This window comes from Denticeps clupeoides, chromosome 6, assembly GCF_900700375.1.
Source record: "Denticeps clupeoides chromosome 6, fDenClu1.1, whole genome shotgun sequence".
NCBI classification, from domain to species: domain Eukaryota; kingdom Metazoa; phylum Chordata; class Actinopteri; order Clupeiformes; family Denticipitidae; genus Denticeps; species Denticeps clupeoides.
The window spans coordinates 25,373,506-25,385,949 of NC_041712.1; the positions used below are offsets into that span (position 1 = coordinate 25,373,506).

Consider the following 12,444-nt stretch of genomic DNA (forward strand, 5'->3'; position numbering starts at 1 on the left):
ATATGTTTCAAAATTAAAACCCTGCAAGGATTGTACTGAAATGCTGAGAATTTTATTACAAAAAGGACACAGAACAGTAAGTGTCGATCGGGGGGAGTCGATCAGAAAATAAAGCGGAACAGGTTATTACAGTAATGAACAGTGAGCTCGCTAATTATTTACAACCAACCAAAACCGTCTACTCTACAAAATAACCCAAACTGTTCAGTGCTTCATATACAAGGAACCACGGCGCGGCCACCAACCCAGGAAAAAAGGGCCTTTTCTCCACCATGTTTAACCCGGAGCTGGGTGTCCCGGGAGCGCGGGAAATGATGACGTGGGGAGGGTCCATAGCAAGGTCGTTCATTAAATCCAGGCGTGATGCGCTTCCTTCGTGCAGAATTAACACTACTGACCACAGGTTCGATAAGTTCAATTAGGCGTTAAGGCACATGTTGGTGCAGCGCATGTGTCCATCAGCCTGAAGCTCCGCCCGAGTCCCCGCAGCACCTTCTTCTGCCCGCCCTCTGTTCGTCCGAGTCCCGGTGGCCATCGTGGTTTAATACTCGGCCGTGGACGTAAATGTAGACGTTCTAACGCGACACACACACTCATGATGGAGACGCCACAATGTTCTGCAGGTAAAACACAAACGTCCAGGACCAGGACCACACCTCCCTCCACCACAGTGTTTTGGCTCTTTACTGCATCAGTAATACTACATGCAACACACACACACACTCTCTCTCTCTTAAAAACCACACACACACACGGTCAGCCAGACACCTAAACATCTGCTGCGTTCAGAATCTCTTGGAAATCCTCCTGCTGCTTCCCGTCCACTGGCGTGACACCTTGATGCTTAGATCGTTGCCAAGGTGCCACCTCTGTGGCTCCCGCAGAAGAAGATGAGCTGCAGGTCTCAGGTTGCCAGGTTGAATTTGGATGTAAAAAAGTGACATGAGACATCAGATCTAGAACATCAGATCAGTCAGAGGAGAGCCGAGGAAAAAAAAGTCACAGTGTTCTGTATCGAACGGAGCGCCGTGCTGGAAAAGTGGAGGAAGACGGTAGAAACGCCACTCCAGGGATGCACTATAAAAGGGTGGGCAGTGGGGTGGGTGACAGCTGCTCCTTGGGCGCGTACTTGGCGAAGAACGGCAGGAAGAGGGTGAGCATGACTCCCACGATGGCCAGCATGTAGCCCCAGCCGATCTGGCAGTCTCCAGCGTAGTAGACGTCCGAGTCTCCGCAGAAGGACCTCACCAGGCTGGAGTTCAGGCCGAAAGGATACACCAGTAGTCCCGACGCCATGATGAACACTGGGGGGATGAAAGAAGAGGGTCAGACACTCAAAAAAACACCTGAAATCACTCATTTGACACGTTTTACTGCAATGGTCCATAAGGGCCACAGGGGGGCAGCAGAGCCAGCAGATTTGGCCTCCACCAGGGGTGACCGTTCCCCCCGAACAGCTGCACACGGGCCCTGAGACCACAGCCAGACGGCCTGGTTACAGAGGATCGTCTTTCTCCTCGCAGCCCATCTCCCTGAACACGTCGCAGCCAGTTGTCACATGTCACCTTCTTTACTCGGGGTGGAACATGCAAACAGGTCAGATGTCAGCATCCATCCGAAGAAAGAGGTCGCCGCTGCAGGCAACGTTCTCTAAAAGCCCATTTCACTAGAAATGACGGGCAGGACGGGAACCATCAAACCCGAACCTCCAGTCGTCCTCAAAGGAGCCCCATTCAGACAGGGGTCAGAGTTCAGTCGCTACATCTCCTCACAAATGTCCATCAAACCATACAACAGAAGACGAAACTGAAGCTTCTAAACAGCAATAAAAACGCAGGCCTGCGCCTCGGCTGTGTGTGTGTGTGTGTGTGAGTGTGAAAGAGATCATGGACAAATTCACGATAGTCCTCCTGATCTCTGCCGGAGGGAGTTTCTCAGCTATTAGACCTGAGGTCTGAACTTTAAACCTGACAAACGGCGCATAAGAGAACTTAGAAACGTGTCTTATGTAACCAGAAACACACACACACACACACACACATCACATTATCTTCAAGAACAAAACACACACCACAGCATCCCACTAATTCATTTTTATGGTCAGTTCTGTTCACACACACACACTTCAGATGTTCTCAGCTGCACACTCACACCTGAGCGACCACGCCCCGCTGCCACTGCCCCGCGGGATGCTGGGAAGTGGGGGCAGCCTGCCGCCAGCCCGCTAATGATGGCGCTTATACGGAGACGCAATAAATCGCTATTCTCGTTAGTCAGAGATGAAGGGCGGCGACGCTCGGCATCTGCTGCCGCCACGGCGGAACCGACACGCGCTCCTCAATTAGCAGCGGCGTCATACATCAAACGCGCCGGTTCTGCTCGGTTCTCGTCCTGGTTCAGCTGCAGTCAGTGTGTGTCTCCAGCCCTTCACCAGTTCACCAGATCCAGATGACTCCGCCCATTGGGAACCCCCCCCCCCAGGAGACACACCTACAACACACCTGCAACGCCATTGCTGGTTCTGTATGGACCAAAAATGTCCTGAATGGACCAATCCGCACGGGTTAGTGGTTCTAGGCGGTCATTCAGGAACCAAAACAAGACTAATGTCTAATATTCTAAACATAATAAACCACAATCACTAGAGGCGTCGCCCGCCGGTTCTAAAGCCTCGGGGACATCATGTTAATGTCCAATTATAGAGCAGATCCGTCCGGTGGAGGAGGGAGGGATGCGGACCGCCATCAACGTTCCACCGGATCTTTCAGGGTCACGCTGTAAAGTCTTTTGTCCGATTTCCCCTTGAGTCGAGATCCCAGGTGTCAGAGTCAGACTGAAGAGTGACTTGTTTTCCTGGCGTCACCATGGCGACCGCTCTAATGACAGTCATCGCGGCGCGTTTACGCCGTGTTTACACGCCGCCGAGTTCAGGGATCTTAGACGCCGTAATCACACGTCTGTATTAGAACACGGGTTCGGGGTGAACGGCGGTCACGCAGAACCGCAGAACACGGCGCCAGAATGCTCAACTTTACAGTCAGTTCTATAGCTGGCCCATTATCATGCTGTGCGTGTGTGTTCACTCCTCCAGGTCCCATCTGTCACTTTAATTACGCTCATTTCCACACCACCATCCACACTTTAATGTCACAAATTAATTTACACGTCAAACAAAACGCCGCTTGTCCTTGACTTCTCTCCCTTGTGAGCAGCGGCACATCAGAAATGAATAAAGTTCAGATCCAAAGACGCGTCGCTCCACCTCCACACAACAAAGAGAAGGACCTTCAGTCATAGTCAAAAGATGGGTGCTGTGTGTGTTGGAGTGTGTATACACGTCGAGTGTGTGTCTGAGTAAATAATAAAATATATTTATCGTGAGGGATATTGTTTTGTCCTAAAAACATGCTGAATGTGATAAGAAATAAGAACGTAAGAGTAGTAATAGTGCAGTATAGTCTCAAAAAGACCCTAACAAAGTATTAAATAATAACCATATACTGTGACAGGTGTAGTAAAGTGACAGTGACATAGTGCTGTGCCAGAAATAGAGAGAGGATGAAAACCACGAATTCACACCCAGCAGAACCGATGTGAGGAACACGCCTGGGTTCCACATCACGCCACCGCTGACGGGCGTCACGTTCCTGTCAGTCCACACACACACACCCACACTAAAAGCCACCTGCAGCGAGCCTTGTGTGTGTGTGTGTGTGTGTGAGAACATCATAATGAAAGAGTGGAGTGTTCACTACTCTTTGTTCTTCAATGATAACAAGGTGGCGCAGACACACACACACACACACACACACACACACACACACACACACACACACAACCTGCACTCCTGGTTAAAACATGGTTTTATTTCCCACCTTCCCTGTCACCACACACACACACACACACACACACACACAACCTGCACTCCTGGTTAAAACATGGTTTTATTTCCCACCTTCCATGTCACCACACACACACACACACACACACACACACACACACACACACACACAACCTGCACTCCTGGTTAAAACATGGTTTTATTTCCCACCTTCCATGTCACCACACACACACACACACACACACAACCTGCACTCCTGGTTAAAACATGGTTTTATTTCCCACCTTCCATGTCACCACACACACACACACACACACACATTCACACTGACAACAGTCCAGCTTCCTCTCCTTCTCGCTGTGTGTTTAGGTGTGTGTCAACTTTCTGTCCCACCACACGTCAGCTCCAGACGACATGTGGCCCACCGGGCGCTGGCAGTGAATCACCGTGGTAATTGCAGCGTTTATCTGAACGTGTGTGTGTGAGTGTGTGTGTGTGTGTTTTCCGGAGGATTATCACCCAGCAACAGAGCTCAGCGGCCCAACACACACATCACACACCCGTTTAAAAGCTCCAGGTTCCCACTGTGTGTGTGTGTGTCCTCAGTCTCAGTATTTTGAGGATGGTTCACTGGTTCTTCCAGTTGCTCTAGAACGTTTATACGTTGCCCTCAAGGCGCAGAGAGCATCTCATCTTCTGACTGGATCCGCTCCCAGAACGGCTTCCCGCAGTGAAGTTCCTTCTTGTCTTTCCAGTAGTGTTCCTTTCCTACAGTGTTCTGTGTTCTGCAGGTCAGTAAATACGGCGCAGAACTGATCCATCCTCTCGCAGATGACCGATGGGTTCTCTGCAGAATCGGTTCTCCGCCTGTCCTCACTTCCCTTTGTTTGGCCAACAGCAGCTTGTCGGAAGTGCTAACGGGCGTCGGCTTCTTTAATAATTCAGGAGCGGTGGGCGCAGTAAACAGACCTGGAGAACCCCATTATGCGGGGATGAATAATTCCTCACGTGTCTGGATTCTGATCATTTCCCTAATGGCCTTGACCTTACGCGACTGTTAAGTGTTCTACCACTCTACATGACTGATGGTCTGAAATGCTGGCCTCTGATTGGCTATGGGCGTGGATGGGAAGTAGGGGGCGTGTCTATACTCCTCGCAATCATCACTGTAAGGCTTATTTGTTAACTGTGGATCGTTGGCACTGGAACGAACTCTAACATCCCAAGAAGAAATCAGGTATCAGTATATAATAATCACATGACTTCTGTATCTGAACACATGATCATATGTGGAGAGGAAAATCAGGATTTTGGGGCCAGCGGAATTAAACGACTATTTGATGCCTCCAGAACCGAATTCTGAGCGTAGAACAGAACATTTGAAATGAATTGGACTGGATGTGAGTAAATGGTGTAGCCGTGAAGGTGTGAGAAGAGGTTTCTCATTAGATATCCGGTGGAACCGGAACCTCCCTCTCCCATGAGGCACATTCAGAAGATCTGAGGCGTCTGTAGCTCCGTCTGAGATAAACCAATCAGAGCGCAGATCTCCTCCATCTGAATAATTAAAACCTGGCAGAATGTAGAATGTAAAACCAGGGTCTGCCTCTCAGAAGAAGGCCATGCTGAGGTTCTTCAGCTGGTTCTGGTTCCACACAGGTGGAATCAAAGAAATTTTATGAAAAAGTCTCTGGCTCAGGATAGACGAAAGAACGAGGAATCCATGATGAAGAGGAGGGAGAGGATGTGTCAACAAACCGGTTCTGCAGCGATTCCGCACACGGAGCCCCGGCTACACGTTCTCAAAATTTTATTTCCTCTAATTAAAAAAAATGCTTCCTATTCTACAGAGTTAATACATTTAAACTGGGGATGTTGCATTTTGCTTACTGAAATTGCATTTATCTGTAATGTTATAAATGTTTCCCGGTTCCACTCCCTTCCTGAATCTAAATGAGCGACTTTTCCACCATTTTACAGTGAAAATTCATCCGACTGCTCAAAAAAAAAAAGAAGAAAAGTCCCATGAACGCGCTGCAGCAGGACAGGAGAACGTGTGAAGGGGTGAGAGACCCCGCCCTGACCCCCACCACGCCCACAGCCACCGCCGTGACGCAGGCGGACCTCATAAATAAAAGATGCAGGCCAGCCGCGTGTAAACCTCAGATATGGATTCCAGTTGCTGCAGGTAATTGGAATCGGTGATGGGAGCGTCCCGGCTCCAGCAGAAGAGAACCAATTACCGGCAGGAGCGGACCTGGGGACAGGTGGCGAGCGGCCAGTTGGTTACAGGACTTTATTGTCCATCTGATGCGTATGTTCCCGTCCGCCTGCCTGTGGAACCCACGATAAAAAAACAACCACTGACCTGGTGATGAGAACCTCTCATATCTCCGGGTGTTCATAAGAAACAAACCTGATGATAACCGGCGTATGGAACGCTCAGCATTTTAAAAAAGGTGGAGCAGAAGACAGCTCCAGGAGCTGCAGCGAGTGAGATGTTAACGAAACGCCGCAGACATGCAGCAGAGTCTCAGGGTGACAAATGTGACGCCCCGACGGAACTGAGGCGCGATCGCATTTCTCCATCGCGAGAACAACACAAAAGTGACAGAGGAGATGATGGGGTCCCGAGGGAGGGGGCATCGAGCTGTGAGCAGCGGTACTAAAGCGCGGCCAGTGGTTCTAGAGCTGTGCGGTGCAGTATGAGAGCAGAACAAAAGGTCAAATACACCAGGTGTAGTGAAGGAAGAACTGGGCGGGTCTATTTACAGTGCGGGAAGTGCTCAAAAATTCACACCAAAAAATACTGAAGAATACACCCCACAATCACAGCCTAATGGGGTGAGCTCAAGATGGCGGGGGCGGGGCTACATATCAACACACCCCCGTACATATTCACAATTTACCGTTTCATAAGACGAAGGACACGACTCAGATCATACAAACAACACTTATACATTAACACTTACCCCCCCTGTAAAATGTGTGGGTGGTAGTGGCCTAGTGGGTAACACACTCGCCTATGAACCAGAAGACCCAGGTTCAAACCCCACTTACTACCATTGTGTCCCTGAGCAAGACACTTAACCCTAAATTGCTCCAGGGGGGACTGTCCCTGTAACTACTGATTGTAAGTCGCTGTGGATAAGGGCATCTGGTAAATGACGTAAATGTAAAATACATCAAACACCCTCTTCCCGTGTCCCAAGCTGGCCTATAAAGGCACCGTTCTCCCATTGGGAACGTTTAGGAACGTTCCCAATGGTGAACACGCGACCGGTGTGTATGTGTAATTGTGTGGAACTATGGATGGATAATGTTGTACCTGAGTGAGGTACCAGTGGGATGGTTAATAATAAGTAAGTAAATGGATGAAACTGGTAACCTACGGTGTGTATAAGTATGTAGTCAGTATAAGAGGTGCAGAAAACAGTCATAACCAGTCATAACCCCATAATACATTTACAACATGCACCACACAGTGTGCCGGATACAGTACAGCTGTTCTCCGGGTGGAAGTTGGGCCTCGTCCACACGGACGATCGAAACGAACGCCCCCTGAGCGCCCGACTCGGTTTAGATATCGGCGCAGTTCCACCAGGAGCGTGTCTGGCCTACCGGTAGAACCGGCCTCGTGCCACTGGGCGGTAAATACGAGATCCTCAGAACGATGGACCAGCTCTGTTGGTCCAGCAGCCTCTGAATTAACTGCGGGATAAACTTTTAATTATCGTAACACGCGACACTCACACGTCACCTCCCAACGTCCCCTGAACAACAAATAAAGGAGGCGGGGTCGACCCCCGGTTCTCACAGGTCACCAGACAGGCGTGATGGAGCACAAAGTTCCCTGGGAAAGTCGGGCAAACAGACCCGTCCTTCCCGGCCATTCACTCGTTCCAGCGCCTGCTCTCTTTTACTGGAACGTTCCATTCAGGACCCCATTCTGCCGCTGGCTGAGAACCGCCGAGCGTCTGCACTCCTCCTCCAAATACAATACGGGCATGGCGGTCCGGGCCCGACTGAAGGGTCGCCAGCGCCTCGCTGCATCCCGCACAAACCCCGGCGCCTATTGCAATGCAAAGCAGCTCCGCCGCCCGCCAAATCCGCGCCGCAGAACAGAGGACGCACCTTCTCTCCAGGCCCCCTTTGTCCAGCGCCAAATAATGTCGGTCTTTTCCACCGGCTGGAACGCGTCCGTGACGGGACTTAGTAACGGGGCTGGTGGGAAAAGGCCCAGACGTTCTGTAACCAAGCACTGCATGGTGATGCATGAGGACAATTTTAATTTTATTTCTATTGTTTCTTTTTCCTGTTACATGAATACTCCAGTTTTTTAATATTCCATTTTTGGTTATGTGTCTGTTTTTATTTTTAATTTTCACTGAAATTCTTATCAATCCTATTGGGTTCATTTAGTTAAATTCTTGACAGGAGCAAAGGGTGAATTCAGAAGGAAGATTCTGCACTCGCTGCTCCGCCTGAGCGGTTCCTCCAGCAGACCCCGACGGGCGAATCTGCCGCAGCGCGGAGACACTATAAACCCTTCAGACGGGCGCAGGCAGATTTATGTGATTAAAATTGACTGGGACGAGGCGCAGGCCCCGCCCCCGGCAGGCCCCGCCCCCGACAGGCCCACCAGCGGAGACTGACGGCCCCCCGGGGAGGCGTTGTGAAAAGGTCCCACACCAGAGCAGCGGTAAAACACCGACACACCCTCGACTGACAGAGACACTCGGTGTGTGTGTTTGTGTAAAAGCACCAACGCGACGCCTGTAGGAAACAAAGGGAACGGAACGGATGTCGGATCTGCAGCTGCTGTGTAGAACCTGGGAGCACCGGGAGGTCAGAGGAGCGGCAGGAGGAAAATACCATGGAATATGAAATATTTCTTTCATTCTCCTCTCCTCTCCTCCCGCCCCCCCCGTTCCGCCGACTCTGCAGAGCCGGAGAGAATCGTTTTACCGCCGGGCGTAAATCCCGGAGAGGCTCTGGCCGGCCCTGCACTCGGCAGGGAGAAAATCTCCAACTTCAATTTGCAGTAATTCTGTTATCAGGCGACTCAGGCGCCGCCGTCTCCGCTGATTTAACAGCCTTCAAACCAGTTCTGGCCCCGCCCGTCCCGACGCTCCGCCCTCAATCCTGACAGACAGACGTTCCGGAACGTCCAGCCATGACACTGGAGGTCGTGACCTCATCCCAGACTACCGTGGTCAGGAGGTCGACCAGCAGCAGGTCCGGTTTGAGAGTAACGTCGATGACGATGACGATGATGATGATGATGGCTACTGCCTGGAACGTTTCCAACCCAGAACACTTTACATATTAAAGTCGTGGCGTCCATCCGTCCGTCCGTCCGTCCAGTATCCACGACGACAGCAAGACCCTGCCAGCTCCGAGTCTCCGGCGAGCCAGATTGTCCCGTTTCCCCCTTCATTAACTTAAGAGGCGAACAGCGAGCAACGACCTTCAGATGAATTAAACGCAGTGGGCCAGTGCGGAACCATGAGGAGAACGTAAATATCCCACATTACCTTCCATACGCACAAAATAAACTGGTTATGAATGAACAAGTGCAGCTCTGCTCAAAACATTCACGTACTGACACGGTCCCAGACCAGCAGGAACCATTCACGTACTGACACGGTCCCAGACCAGCAGGAACCATTCACGTACTGACACAGACCAGCAGGAACCATTCACGTACTGACACAGACCAGCAGGAACCATTCACGTACTGACACAGACCAGCAGGAACCATTCACGTACTGACACAGACCAGCAGGAACCATTCACGTACTGACACAGACCAGCAGGAACCATTCACGTACTGACACGGGCCCAGACCAGCAGGAACCATTCACGTACTGACACGGGCCCAGACCAGCAGGAACCATTCACGTACTGACACGGGCCCAGACCAGCAGGAACCATTCACGTACTGACACGGGCCCAGACCAGCAGGAACCATTCACGTACTGACACGGGCCCAGACCAGCAGGAACCATTCACGTACTGACACAGACCAGCAGGAACCATTCACGTACTGACACGGGCCCAGACCAGCAGGAACCATTCACGTACTGACACGGGCCCAGACCAGCAGGAACCATTCACGTACTGACACGGGCCCAGACCAGCAGGAACCATTCACGTACTGACACAGACCAGCAGGAACCATTCACGTACTGACACAGACCAGCAGGAACCATTCACGTACTGACACAAACCAGCAGGAACCATTCACGTACTGACACAGACCAGCAGGAACCATTCACGTACTGACACAGACCAGCAGGAACCATTCACGTACTGACACGGGCCCAGACCAGCAGGAACCATTCACGTACTGACACGGGCCCAGACCAGCAGGAACCATTCACGTACTGACACGGGCCCAGACCAGCAGGAACCATTCACGTACTGACACAGACCAGCAGGAACCATTCACGTACTGACACAGACCAGCAGGAACCATTCACGTACTGACACAGACCAGCAGGAACCATTCACGTACTGACACAGACCAGCAGGAACCATTCACGTACTGACACAGACCAGCAGGAACCATTCACGTACTGACACGGTCCCAGACCAGCAGGAACCATTCACGTACTGACACAGACCAGCAGGAACCATTCACGTACTGACACAGACCAGCAGGAACCATTCACGTACTGACACAGACCAGCAGGAACCATTCACGTACTGACACGGGCCCAGACCAGCATGAACCATTCACGTACTGACACGGGCCCAGACCAGCAGGAACCATTCACGTACTGACACGGGCCCAGACCAGCAGGAACCATTCACGTACTGACACGGGCCCAGACCAGCAGGAACCATTCACGTACTGACACGGGCCCAGACCAGCAGGAACCATTCACGTACTGACACGGGCCCAGACCAGCAGGAACCATTCACGTACTGACACAGACCAGCAGGAACCATTCACGTACTGACACGGGCCCAGACCAGCAGGAACCATTCACGTACTGACACGGGCCCAGACCAGCAGGAACCATTCACGTACTGACACGGGCCCAGACCAGCAGGAACCATTCACGTACTGACACGGGCCCAGACCAGCAGGAACCATTCACGTACTGACACAGACCAGCAGGAACCATTCACGTACTGACACAGACCAGCAGGAACCATTCACGTACTGACACAAACCAGCAGGAACCATTCACGTACTGACACAGACCAGCAGGAACCATTCACGTACTGACACAGACCAGCAGGAACCATTCACGTACTGACACGGCCCAGACCAGCAGGAACCATTCACGTACTGACACGGGCCCAGACCAGCAGGAACCATTCACGTACTGACACGGGCCCAGACCAGCAGGAACCATTCACGTACTGACACGGGCCCAGACCAGCAGGAACCATTCACGTACTGACACGGGCCCAGACCAGCAGGAACCATTCACGTACTGACACGGGCCCAGACCAGCAGGAACCATTCACGTACTGACACAGACCAGCAGGAACCATTCACGTACTGACACAGACCAGCAGGAACCATTCACGTACTGACACAGACCAGCAGGAACCATTCACGTACTGACACAGACCAGCAGGAACCATTCACGTACTGACACAGACCAGCAGGAACCATTCACGTACTGACACAGACCAGCAGGAACCATTCACGTACTGACACAGACCAGCAGGAACCATTCACGTACTGACACAAACCAGCAGGAACCATTCACGTACTGACACAGACCAGCAGGAACCATTCACGTACTGACACAGACCAGCAGGAACCATTCACGTACTGACACAGACCAGCAGGAACCATTCACGTACTGACACGGGCCCAGACCAGCAGGAACCACGGTTCTAAACTGGGAACATGCACGTGTAAAGACCAGCATCTTCCTCTTCACCACAGAGAACTGAGCACAGACAGAATGGTGTGTGTGTGTGTGTGTGTGTGTGGGAGTGTGTGGTGGACACGACTCCTTCCAATCCTGACAGCACCTTAACCAAGGATTGGCAGGAACAGCTGGACGCCACCAGATCACACACACACAAACAGAAAGACCTGCGTCCCCACGTGTTCACACACAGAAGAAGGGAAGGACATGAGAGACGGCAGCTGGGTGTGACGGTGAATGGAGAACAGCTGTGGAGCGAATCCACCACATCTGGGAGAACAATGCCTCAGAGGCGATGAGAGTCATGAAACCATAGAGGACGACGGAGGAACATCAGCGCTAAGAGAATGTGACCTGATGTTTATCCAGACACTTAACAAGAGAACCTTCAGCTCCACCTTCACTGTGGAGCTGTCTGTGGTGCTGGGTTCAGGAGGTGCTACAAACATCTGCTGTCTGATGTTGCACAGCATTACCTCCCTGTGGTAGCAAGACGTTAGCAGAAGGTGCGAGGTTGATTGGATCTGGAGAATGTGGAGGCCAAGTCGGCACCTTGAAACCACTGTCATGTTCCTCAGACCATTCCTCCCTGGTCCAGTTCTGATGCTCACATGTCCATTGTAGGAGCTTTTGCTGGTGGCCACGTGTCAGTATGGGACACCTACGTTGAAACCTGTTCTGAAACCTTTCAGGCTTTAGCAG

At 51.5% G+C, this 12,444-nt stretch overlaps 1 protein-coding gene across 1 annotated transcript in view; it reads right to left on the reverse strand.

Annotated features, from left to right (window-relative positions):
* Positions 1–38: 38 nt before the first annotated feature.
* lhfpl7 (LHFPL tetraspan subfamily member 7) overlaps positions 39–12,444 on the reverse strand; it is a 28,786-nt gene continuing 16,380 nt past the window's right edge. The window contains exon 3 of the mRNA XM_028984442.1: positions 39–1,304. Within this exon, the coding sequence (XP_028840275.1) occupies positions 1,078–1,304 (227 nt within the window). The 3' untranslated portion in view covers positions 39–1,077. The remainder of the gene's footprint in view (positions 1,305–12,444) is intronic.